The sequence below is a fragment of the Lactuca virosa genome, chromosome 3 (assembly GCF_052849685.1).
Source record: "Lactuca virosa cultivar CGN04683 chromosome 3, Lactuca_virosa_CGN04683_v6, whole genome shotgun sequence".
Lineage (NCBI taxonomy): Eukaryota > Viridiplantae > Streptophyta > Magnoliopsida > Asterales > Asteraceae > Lactuca > Lactuca virosa.
Genome location: NC_136428.1, coordinates 277,703,323 through 277,716,307, shown reverse-complemented (window position 1 = coordinate 277,716,307; position 12,985 = coordinate 277,703,323). Strand labels below are relative to the sequence as shown.

The following is a 12,985-nucleotide window of genomic DNA, read 5'->3' as shown; positions in this document are numbered from 1 at the left end:
TCCTATTTCAAGTGCATCTACAAAAGCCTCTTTCGTCTTTGTCACCTCAATTAGCTTCATACAGGTTCAAGGCATCAGGTGTGTTAATTTTTACAATTCATGCCAACTAAACCTCTCTTTTTACTTCTAAACCTATAGGAATTCCAAATTTTAACAAACAAATACATCGACTATGTTATGGTTTTGGTATTAAATGATCTAATTAGGAAAGCAGTAACAAATAAAAATATGTTGCTATTTTTTATTGTTATTGTCTTGATCATGTAATGAATAGCAATAATGCAATATACTTTTGATTTCAATTATATTTTATTCTTATTAAGGGAAAAATACAAATTACGATGCTATCCATTTGTTGTTTGTATATGTATGTTTATTATTTTGTAAAATGTATATTTTTTATAGTTTTTAGTCAAAATGACCATTTTGATTAATAAATCCACTTCAATTATTTATTAATTTTAAACTGCGACATTGTCGAAATGGTCCCTTTTACTTTTACTGTATAGCTTCCTACTTCAATAAATATACCATATCTATCTATTTGTTTTAAAGGACAAAAACATTAACTTTGTTATGGTTTTGGTATTCAAGGCTCAAATCAACAAAGCAGTCACAAGTCTATATTTTCTGTTATTGTTCTGATAATGCAAGAAATAACAAAATTTTCAAATATTATGTTTGCAGAATATGTCTTTAGGTAAGAAATTGTACCTAAAAAACATCGACCAACTCGAAGACGATACCCATATTAAAGTTCGAGTACTAAAGATATGGAACTTCATAAAAAATAATATTATTCTATCAATGGAGATGGTTGTCATGGATGAAGAGTTTGCTTGGTACAAGTATTTTATTTTGGATATTTAGAATTTTTGGTTTAGGTATGATTGGGTAGACACTTTGACTTGATTTCACATTTTTTTTTTAATTTCTGTATGGTTTAAGAAGACAACTTCGTTTGTGTACTATAGCAACGTGCTTCTTAATTTATTATTAAGGCATTATAGGGTGAAACATATAACCAATTATACCACTTAAAATTGCTTTGTATCAAAATGAGATTGCTATAACCGGTTAAATTTTTCAAAGTAAAATGGTGTAATAGGAACAAATGAAGTCGAATAATATGATAGATAAATCTATTAAAATGTGTTGGGGGGGGGAGAGAGAGAGAGAGAGAGAGAGAGAGAGAGAATTTACTATAATACCAGGAGATGATGCGTGGATGATGTCCGACTTGAACTTTTAACTTCATTGATGATTCCAGGGCTCGACGCAAGGGAAATCGATTCTTGTATCTAGACACGTACCTGTTATATAGATGAGATAGCAGCAAATGAGACTTGATCAATTTGTTTAAGTGATGATAACAATTAAGAATAACATATGTTTATTTGTATATATATATATATATATATATATATATATATATATATATATATATATATATATATATATATATATATATATATATATATATGTTCTTTCTAATTTTTAAACACTCTTATGCAACTAAATGGCTTTATATATATATATATATATATATATATATATATATATATATATATATATATATATATATATATATATATATATATATATATATATATATATATATATATATATATAAAAAGCCATTTAGTTGCATAAGAGTGTTTAAAAATTAGAAAGAACATATATATATATATATATATATATATATATATATATATATATATATATATATATATATATATATATATATATATATATATATACCATAATGTGCAAATCCAAATGACTTTAAAGATATATACAGAGATGAGGTATAATGTGCATGATTTGGGGATGACACATATTTCCAATTAAAACAAGTTTCATAGATGTTATGTCGAAAGGGAGTCTATATAATATAGATAGCAACATATCATATTAAGTGAGATGTTTTCAAAACTGGAATTATTAAAAAAACTTAACGTCACTTTATAAATAAGTTTTTAATCAGGTTTTAGATAATGAAAATTCTAGTAAGTGGATTTTAATAAATTTTATCGCTTCACGTCATTGTCGTTGATATGGTATCAATATCTAACCCTTAATCAAGAAATTCAGCCATACTACATAAATCAATTCTGGAATAAATTTAAGAAATGTGTCCAAAAATGAACTTTTCTGAAAAATATATACACAGACCTATTTTATTTCACATAATAATCTTTTCCTCATCTTTAGGATAAAGTGGGATGTCTTTCTTCTTGTAATTCTCATAATCTCTAAGAATAATCTTTTCTTTGTAAGTCTAATATGATACGACTATGAATACGATCAAGCAAAAAATGCCAATATTTGCCATAACATATATTTTCTAATTGTGGTACTAACCACTAGAATCGCAGATTATAATTACTTGAGAACCGCATTATGTTTGTGATGAATAACATCAAATTCACAACATATCAATCCAATTTTTGGCAAGAACATGACAATATATTACAAGTTGACTTTCTACCTAACAACTTGACATTCTCTTGACACAGTTTCATAATAGCTTAAAAATAGCTTCCCATTGGAATAATTTTTTTTTCCAAATATATAGATTACTTGCATGTTAATTAAGCCAAGAAATAATGGGATGTTTGATCTCGATTCTTCACTTAGTAGAGAAAAATACAAAAAAATAAATAATTTTTTATTATTTTCACCGAGATTCATGCATGCTTAACAACAATTTTTTTAATAGTTTCAAAATTTTAAAACAGATTATCTTTCCTTCCACAAAATTTCAAAAACAAAAGATCAAACCTAAATTAAAAGATTATAAAACCCTAACCTTCTTTTAAGTTGTTTACTTTGATGCGTTGTTACTCTACTGATAGTACACACTTTTTGCATTCTTGATTCATGCTGTCCTCTCCACTGCCTACTATAGGTACACAATTCTTTACTTCTGAAAAATCGATACTTTCTGTGAAGATTGAAGTCGATTTCTAGGATACGTTTGCCTCCGATCCCCAATTTTGTGAGTTTAACAGATCCACAGAGATAAACGAATAAGCCTTACCCCACCAATGTGTTTTTGTTATTGATTTCTAGCGATAGAGAATTGCGATTGTAATGTGTGTTTGTGCGTCAGACAAATACAAAGATAAAGAAGAGTACATTGAACAAAGATGTCTTATCTTCGAACTAAATAAAAATCCAATTTATTCTCCATCACTTACTTCTCCCTGAATTACATATATGCTCCATGTTGAAGTCAATTTGCGTAAATGGTCACCGTTTCACAATAATTGACAAATATTACATTAACTAGTGAATGTTTACCAAAAATTTATGTACATTTTTATTTAGTATCATTCGCTTTTTTTTAAACTAATATTTATTTCATGTTCAATCCTTATCATGTACTCTACTAAGTCTAAAAAAAATTAAATAATTTCTACTTTAATAATAGAAAAACATATATTTATGGTGTTGTGTTTACATCATACATATATTAACTGTGTTTAATATAAATATTATTTGTTTATATTTTATTTTATCAATGGTATATAAATATAGGATAAATAAACTTTTTATATTAGGGTATATAAAAAAAATAAAAAATACTTATATGTAATCATATTACAAGAATTGACCGACTTACAGACTTGTATAACACAAATTGCAATTATATGTAAAGTATTAGCATAATGTTAGTTTATATGTTATTTTCCTTTAATTTAATCATATTGTTTATTGCCTATCATCTTATTTTATCAAGTAATTGTTGTTATTTATTCAGATTGCAAATATATCATGAAGTCGTTTAATTCTAAAAAGAGTAGAAAATTAAATAGTTTTTATTTAGATAACAAAAATAACATTAATTTGTCTACTACATCAATCCAACAAACTTCAACCGCTACAAATGTTATTACTTCAGCTTACAACGATACGTTTTTTCTTTAACATTTTTTTAAAAAAGATTTTGTTACAAAATTTTAAGCTTTAAATAAATCTTTTAATAACATAAAAATATGATCATATATTTTCATATTATATAAATAAAAACTTTTATAATTTCTATATAAATGTATATATATATATATATATATATATAGTTAAATTCATATTTAAATAAATATAATATCATCCGGAAGCAATTTCGTAATCAAACAATAACATGTACTATTCTAACACTAATCCGTATTAACATAAAAGGAAAAAAACAAATAAATTTTCTACTTCATCGTCCGCTGAAGATTCATCATCTGCAATATTTGTTAACAATTGTTACAAAGGTTCATTTCTTTCTTCACTATTATTATTATTGATTATATATTATTATGAAAAATTTAATGTTAACAAAATTTCAATTATTTATTATTTTAAATTTTATATCAACATAATTGTTTACATTCTTATATATTTTATATCATATACTTTTATTCCTTGTACAGAAACAAACAATAATATGTACTACTTGAAAGCAACAGAGAAAAGAAGACATAGAAAATTATATTTGGATAATAAGAGATCGAAGAAAATGAATACACGATCAAGTGTTATTAATCCATCTACTGCCCATGTCTTAAAAACATGGATAACTGTAATTTTCTTATTTTATTTTTCACTTTTTACACTTCATTTACCTATATAAAAAATACATACATTCTCATCTTTTTATATTATTCCCCTATACTAATATGAAATTTTACATTCTAATTTTATTTTATAACAGATGTCTTCAATTTTATAACAAGTTATTATTTACAGATCAATTAAAAAGCATTGTTCATCAAAATGAAATGTTCATTCCTATAAATCACGTGGAAACTAAAATACACCCCTACAATCTTCTCCTCCATATATAAATGTTAGAATTCCGTTATCTAACATTTCAAATGGTAATAATTTTTGTTTTTAAGATTTACTTTTAACCACTTTGAAATAAATTTATATATCCTCACTATTTTTTTCCAGCTAATATTAGTAACTACGCCACTTCAACGTTACCAAATAAAATATATTACTTTGTACTTTCTAATGGTATGACATCGAGAAATGCATCTACAATAATTGGTTCTTCATCATCAATCAAGTTAAATCCAGGATGTTATAAATTAAAAAGAAAGTCCAAACATTTATCTCTTATTCCATTGACTGACTTGACATCAGATGTAGAAAATATACATGAAGTCATTACTGAAAACCTAATAGTTGGTATTTCCAAATGTAATCAATATATACCCATTTTCCTTTTTTGTTACAACTAAAATACCGTATTGTATATAGATATAAATTAAATATTTTACTTATACGACATTATTTTTTATAGAATATTTGGATCATGGTGATCAAATTGTTGTATGTCAAACATGTCATGAAAAGATATAAAAAAATGAATCCATTAGAGGAAAACAAAAAGAGAACACAAATTATTCATTATGTTGTGGTTATGGCAAGGTTCAACTACCAAATTTAAAGAACGCACCACCAACTTATGAAAGAATGTTTTGAGCAAAGGATTCTAAAAGCAAAAACTTCATCAAAAACATTTGACGTTACAATTCAATGTTTTCGTTTATGTCGATGGGTGGTAAAATTGATTTTTCAATCAATAGAGGAAACGCTCTATAGATTTCCAGACTTGGTTGCCAAAATTATCATAGTATTGGAAGTCTTTTACAAGCAAATGGATCGCAACCAAAATTCTCTCAGTTATACATTTATGATACCGAGAACAAAATTTCAAATAGACAAAGATGCTTTGGGTATATTTTCAAACTTCTTATTCATACTTAATTTTAATCCTTTTCTATTTTTGTACTAATATTATGTATACATTCATTTTTTTAGTCGGGAAAACATCAGTCTACATCAATTGATAATTATATTATTGAAGATTTGAAGGTGATGTTAGATTCAAATAATGTCTTGGTTAGCTCTTATAGAATGGGAAGGGATACTTTTCAGAAAAATCCTCAAGTTGCTATGAAGTTAAGAATTATCGGGAGAATGGATCGAGATGGAAGGACATATAACCTACCAACTGCTTGTGAGGTTACCACTTCAATTGTAGATGACATTTTTTATTCATTTGAAAATAGAGATATCGTTGTTCAAACGAAATCGGGATTTCTACAACGTATCAGTGAATTGCATCATTCTTATCTTCCTCTCCAATATCCAATACGATTTCCATATGGGGATGATGGTACGTTGACATTCTTCATATAGGTGTTACATCTACAACCAACAACAAGCGGGCGAAATGTAAAATAAGAGAATTTTTCGCTTTTAGAATTCAAGACAGGGATCATTCGTTCTCACCGATTCTTAATTCAAAAAGGTTGTTTCAACAATTTTTGGTTGATGCGTCTAATATGATTGAAAGTGGGAGATTGTATTACATATGTAGGAAACAACATGTTCTTAGATGCAATTCTTATGAGAGTTTATGTAAGCAAAAAGCTCAAGGAACTACAAATATCTCCAACGTCGGCCAAAAATTTGATATTACCTTCATTATTTATTGGTGGTGCGCGCTATATGCTACAAAACTATTTGGATGCCATGTCTCTATGTAAATGGTTTGGATATCCTGATTTCTTCATTACCGTTATGTGTAATCCCAAATGGCCTGAGGTTAAAAGGTTTCTTAAGGATACTTCACTTCAACTAGAAGACAGACCTGATATACTATGTAGGTTGTTCAAGATCAAGCTTGATGCATTTATTAAAGACCTAAGGGAGAATCACATTTTCAGCATAGTTCAAGTAGGTATTTAAAATTATGTTTTTTCATAATTGATAAAAGTTTATGATTTTTATTTTATATTATTTATATTTTTGCTTACAGTCTAATAATATTTTATTTTGTGCAAAGTATTTTGCAGATGGTTATATAATTGAATTTCAAAAAGAGGTTTGCCACATAGTCATATATGTCTATTTATGCATTCTAACTACAAGCTACCCACTGTTGAATTTATCGATCCAATAATTTCCGCCGAGATACCAAACATAGATGAAGATCCAGAATTGTATTCACTTGTGAATGAGTTCATGATTCATGGTCCATGTGGAGCTGAAAATATCAATTGTCCATGCATGGTGGACAAAAAATGCTCTAAAAACTTTACAAAGCAATTCTGTAATCATACGTCTGTTGATCAGAATGGTTTTCCCTTATATAGGAGAAGAAACCATGGTCATTTAGTCCAAAAATTGGGTGTGAAGTTGGATAATAGAAATGTTGTCCCCTACAACAAATATCTATTGAAAATATATCAGACACATATTAATGTTGAATGGTGCAATTAGGGATCTTCTATAAAGTATTTTTTAAATACATAAACAAGGGACCTGATAGAGCTACAGTTTCCATTGTACGAAGCAACAATGATTGTGATAATAATGATGCGGTCGATGAAGTAAATGAGGATTACGAATGTAGATATTTATCAGCATGTAAAGCATCATGACGAATTTTTAAATATGTTGTTTATTACAGGTATCCTTCTGTGGTTAGACCGCCTTTTCATCTTCCTGGTCAACCACAGATTGTATATGGGGAAGACGATGATATTGACAATGTTCTGGACAAAGCTTCTGTTGCTTCTTCAATGTTCGCAGCTTGGATGAAGTGTAATGCAATTTATCGTGATGCACGAAAACTTACGTATGTTGAATTTCCTTCAAAGTTTGTTTGGAAATGTGGTGATAGGATTTGGAAGCCACGGGAAGTAGGAAAGTGCATTTGTAGAATTCATTCGGTTTCACCTAATCTAGGGGAAGCTTATTTCTTAAGGATTCTGTTAAATAAAGTGAAAGGTCCGAAATCATTTGAAGAAATTCGCATAGTAAATGGTGAAGAATAATATTCTTTTAGAGATGCTTGTTATGCAGGTATTATAATTTTTTTCATTATTATTTATTTTAAAAGTAAATTATTTATTTTTAAACATACATTAAATAATATTTTAATTATAAATAAATATTGTTAATAATATTTTTAATTAATTTAATATTTGTCCTCCATACTTATCACTCAATGAAGATCATCTTAAGAACTTAACTTTGTTTGAAATAGAACAAGTTTTACTTCGGAACAACTCCAATCTCAAAAAATATAAAAAGATGCATTTCCCGGACGTTGATTCTGTTTCTTCTTCAAACAATCGACTTATCACCGAGGAGCTAGATTATGACATCCCCGTTATAAAGACTGAGTTTGATCGTATGTTTCTTGCATTGAAAAATGAGCAACGTGACATTTTCCTTGATATCATGAGTGCAATTAAAGAAAATAAAGGATGTGTCTTCTTTATTTATGGTTATGGTGGAACTGGTAAAACGTTTTTGTGAAAGACAATACCTGCAACAATTAGATGCAAGGGTCATATTGTTTTAAATGTTGCTTCAAGTGGGATTACTTCATTAATGTTGTTCGGAGGTAGAACAACACACTCTGGATTTATAATTCCATTTGAACTTACTGAGGATTCTATTTGTAAAATAAATCCAGATAGTGACCTCGCTAGCTTATTGAGAAAAACCTCATTGATAATTTGGGTTGAAGCACCTATGGTCCATAAGCATGCATTTGAAGCTTAAGATCGATGTTTGAAAGATATATTAAGGTGTGAAAAGTCTAGCAACTCAGATATTCCGTTTGGAGGGAAAGTTATTGTTTTTGGAGGAGATTTCATACAAATTCTACCTGTTATTCATGGTGGGAGTAGACAGAACATTGTTAATGCTTCTTTGAGTTCTTCATATTTATGACAACAATGCAAAATCCATAAATTAACAAAAAACATGAGGCTAACTATTGGAAGAGATCAATCTGCTATAGAAAAAATTAGAGATTTTTTAGAATGGCTATTAGATATAGGAGAAGGCAAACTTGGTGATCTGAGTGACGGTGAAACAGTTATTAATATTCCGGATGATATTCTCATTAATGATCCACATGATCCTATAGGTTCATTAATCCATTTTGTATATCGTTCGATTTTGGAAAAGCGAAACAATACAAATTATTTTCAAGAACGAGCAATACTTGCTCCAAAGAATGAAGTGGTTCAGGAAATAAACGACAGTTTGCTATCGAAGTTTCTAGGAGATGAGGTTGAATATTTAAGTTCAGAATAGTATATGCCAATACGAATTTGTCAATGAGGAGTTTGATGAAAATCTATATTCACCTGATGTTTTAAATGGTCTGAAAGTATTGGGTTTACCAAACAACAAGTTAGATTTAAAAATCGGTGTTCGAGTTATGTTACTGAGAAATATTGATCAGAAAAATGGCTTATGTAATAGGACAAGACTCCAGGTGATATCATTGGGAAAACATGTTATTGAGGCACATATTATATCTGGAACTAATATTGGAAACTTTACTTTTATTCCAAGAATGTATTTAACTCCATCACAACAAAAAATTCCTTCAAATTCCGAAGAAGACAGTTTTCATTGGTTGTATGTTTTGTTGGGTTTTTATTCAAAAATCCGGTTTCACAACTGGTAAAAATGACAACGGAAGCTTTAAAAATGTTAAATAAAACTAAAACTATTTTACCCACTAAGGATCATTTTGGAAGAGTTAGGAAGATTAAAAACAACCATAGGAGAGAAAGCATAACAACCTTTGAAGACTTTGATCCTCATGGGAGGTTGGAAGTTGATGAAGCGTGGCATGAAACTCTAAAGCAAGAGTTCTCTATAAGTATCCACCAAGCAAGATTAGAACCATTAAAACATACTAGTATTCATTTGTAATTTGTTGTTCATAAGCCTTTGAAATATATACCAAATATTTGTTCAAAGGTGAAGCAACAAAGGGGCTTTGTCTAGCATCAAAATGCAAGAGAATGGAGGAGAAGAAGAGCTTGTAAAGCACGAAATTGGCAGCCCTCTTAGAGCTCCTCAAGCCCACGGTTTTCATAGCCAAAAGGAATAAGAAGAATATGCAAGAACATGTCTCAAAAGCCTTCCAAGCCCTTCTTTATATAATGGCCATAAAGTGTAAGGGGGACAATAATGTAAAAGCAGGGACAACATTATTTCAAGCATGGTATGTAAAATAGACAAGGCATGCATGTCTTGTCTCCTCCCTTAAATTTTCGAAAAAGATGTCTCCCATGAGACAAAGTTTGTCTCATGGCTAGTTATTACTTTTATATATATACATATATGTTATCTTTATAAAAATCAATCATTTTTATAAAGAATTCCCAATATATATATATATATATATATATATATATATATATATATCTTATTTTATTTTATATAAAACTATATTTTATATAAATTGAACTAGCGCGCACAGGAAAGAGAGAAGAACGACAACAAGATATCAACAGCCCCAAGGAAGTCTTTATAAAGTTATAAATATAACTTATAAATAAGCATACTTTATGATATATTTCATAAGTTGTTATTTCTCCAATAAATATTATTTCCACAAATAATAAATTCTCAATTAGTAAAATATTATTTCTATGAAATAATAATTTTCCAATTAAATACAAGTGTTGATATATTTATTAATAATCAAATTATACTAATAAATAATCAATTGACGGTAACTTGCTATATGGTGTGACCCTATAGGATCATATATTATTAGCAATATCATTCTATAATGACTCTTGGGCATATTATATCTTTCATGTTTTGCAATGACTATTAATAAGAGTCAATGACACTCGTTATCCAAGGTTGGTTTGTTTCTCAAAGATCATGTCTTTTCACATGGCCAATTGTATGTTGCCTTATCTAGAGTTCAAAGTAGAGAAAGATTAAAATTGTTAATTTTAGATAAGGATGGTAGTCTCATAAATAAAACTTCTAATGTTGTTTATAAGGAAGTTTTTGGGAATTTATAAACAATTTTTTTGTATCATCTTTTATTTAGTTTTTGTAAATCACAGTTCATCCATCATGTTAATTAATTTATTTATAATACTTTATTGTATTTTATTTATTTATGCTAATTACAATATCACTATTCTTCATTTTTTCTAAACTTTGATATCTTTTTTTATTAGACAATCAAAATTATAATTCTATTTCAAATTTTATCAACCGTGGATTTCCACGGGTTTAAACCTAGTTCTTAAATAAATATAATAAATTAGCTTTTGTAATATTTCATTAAATTTTTTAGAGTTCAGTGCATTGTAGAAACAAATTTATAGAGTTTTATGGAATGTAGAGTAATGATGTGTTAATCCATTGAAATCTTTGGAGTTCAATCCATTATGGATATCCTTATAGCACATCACAACTAATACATCAACTTGAACACGTCCCATTTGGGGAACATGGCTAAATTCTTATTTGCAAGGTATAAATCGCATTTAATACGTGTTAAAATGTGACTTAAGCATTTGTAAATCAAGTTAGAGCACCTAGAATTAGAGTTGTAGCATTTTGTGGCATTCCGGAGAATCCCGATGAAGCTTCAGCAGGTGGGCCCCATGAGCATCAGGATTCTCCTGCAAGACACCAAGATATGCCCTTAAGGACACAAGGTGCGCCCCATGCATTACCAAATGTGCTAGGGGCTTCATTAGATTCATTGTAGATTGGTGTTGGTCCAAATGTGATATTGATGTGTTGTTGGAATGGTGATGCAACCTTTATAAGAAGGATGCCCTCCTTATGGTGCAAGATACGTCCTTTCCTGCATAATACACCCCCTTTTATTTGTGATTATGCACTAGAGTGTTTCAGATGTTCCAAGGATGCAGTACTGGTGAATGTCCTCATAGAGGATGCCCTTATGGAGCATGTTGTTCACTCATGGATCATCATGCACCCCCATGCCACATAATGCACCTACATGGCATCATGGTGTGTAACGACCCAAATTTTCAAATAAATTTTTTATTTTTAATTAACCAAAACATTCCCATAAAATATGAAATATCAATGACAATTGTTTTCAAAATCCATAACATCAACGTTTTATTTCAAATATCAGAGTGTCCCATCAAACCAAATGCCGAAGAGTGCATGTCGCGCCATCAAGCCTTGCCCTTGCCCTTAGGCTCAGATGTAGCTGAAACAAATCAACAAACTGTAAGCTAAAGCTTAGTGAGTCCCCAGAGCATACCCCACACAATCCACATAATCACATAATCCATATTAGCTATAAAGCTACATAAACCACATAAGCCATGCATACAACATATAGGGATGTCGTGGGCTCCCCCCAGGGTCTTACTCCAGGATGACATGGGCTCCCCACATGGTCTTACACCTAAGTGCTATGGGCTTCCCCATGGTCTTTAATAGGAAAGCCATTGGCTCCCCACATGGTCTTACATCCAAGTACCATGGGATCCCCCATGGTCTTTAATAGGAAAGCCATGGGTTCTCTACATGGTCTTACATCCAAGTTCCATGGGCTCCCCCATGGTCTTTTATACAAGTATACCACATATACAACTAACATACCTCCTAGCATCAACTAGTGTACCACATATCATAAAATGTGTCGGCCTTGGTGCCTTCGACCCATTGGTATGGTGAGGAGACTCACCTCTCAAGAATGCTGAACTGATAAGATAAGATCAGACGAGTCCCAACGCGTAGCTCCAACTCAACTGCCTACAATTATCATGTGGCCAACTTGTCAAAATCCTAAAATACCAGAAATATCCTCAAAGTCAAACTTGGTCAATTATGGTCAAAGTCAAGGTCAACAGTCCATGTTGACCCAACTCGTCGAGCGCATCTAGCAACTCGTTGAGTTCCTTTAGTGTTCAGAAAAACCGGGGAAAACCCTAACCAACTCACTGAGTTATCTCATCAACTCGCCGAGTTACTCGTCAGACCGAAAATGGGAAAAACCCGATCCAACTTGTCGAGTTATCTTAGGTGTGTTATAGTGCTTAAAACCCAACAGTTGTAGGTAAACTTCTTCCTTCAGTTCTTCATTTAGAAAGACAATTTTTAGATCCATTTGATGCACTTTGATGTTCGTGTGTGCCGCATACGC

General features: G+C 29.9%; 3 protein-coding genes across 3 annotated transcripts in view; 2 read left to right on the top strand and 1 right to left on the bottom strand.

Annotated features, from left to right (window-relative positions):
* The window catches only part of LOC145164617 (uncharacterized), a 37,435-nt gene extending 34,237 nt beyond the window's left edge, over positions 1–3,198 (bottom strand). The window contains exons 1-2 of the mRNA XM_079083324.1: positions 2,813–3,198; positions 1,212–1,313 (exon numbers count right to left, since the gene is read on the bottom strand). The gene's annotated coding sequence lies outside the window, so the exon portion shown is untranslated. The remainder of the gene's footprint in view (positions 1–1,211; positions 1,314–2,812) is intronic.
* Positions 3,199–8,106: 4,908 nt separating this feature from the next.
* On the top strand, positions 8,107–8,754 carry LOC145164616 (uncharacterized). The gene is made up of 3 exons (XM_079083323.1): positions 8,107–8,317; positions 8,495–8,556; positions 8,620–8,754. Exons 1-3 carry the CDS (start codon positions 8,107–8,109, stop codon positions 8,752–8,754), a joined length of 408 nt encoding a protein of 135 aa, XP_078939449.1.
* A 33-nt stretch (positions 8,755–8,787) lies between these two features.
* LOC145164615 (uncharacterized) lies at positions 8,788–9,123 on the top strand. The gene has a single exon (XM_079083322.1). It carries the CDS (start codon positions 8,788–8,790, stop codon positions 9,121–9,123), a length of 336 nt encoding a protein of 111 aa, XP_078939448.1.
* Positions 9,124–12,985: the final 3,862 nt, after the last annotated feature.

What these genes read in the sequence shown, in the direction of transcription:
- LOC145164616 (XM_079083323.1), top strand. Translation starts at nt 8,107, where the DNA reads ATGCATTTCCCGGACGTTGATTCTGTTTCTTCTTCAAACAATCGACTT. An exon ending in TTATGGTTATGGTGGAACTG is followed by an intron (nt 8,318 to 8,494) that starts GTAAAACGTTTT and finishes AAATAAATCCAG; the next exon opens with ATAGTGACCTCGCTAGCTTA. An exon ending in TTTGGGTTGAAGCACCTATG is followed by an intron (nt 8,557 to 8,619) that starts GTCCATAAGCAT and finishes AGGTGTGAAAAG; the next exon opens with TCTAGCAACTCAGATATTCC.
- LOC145164615 (XM_079083322.1), top strand. Translation starts at nt 8,788, where the DNA reads ATGAGGCTAACTATTGGAAGAGATCAATCTGCTATAGAAAAAATTAGA.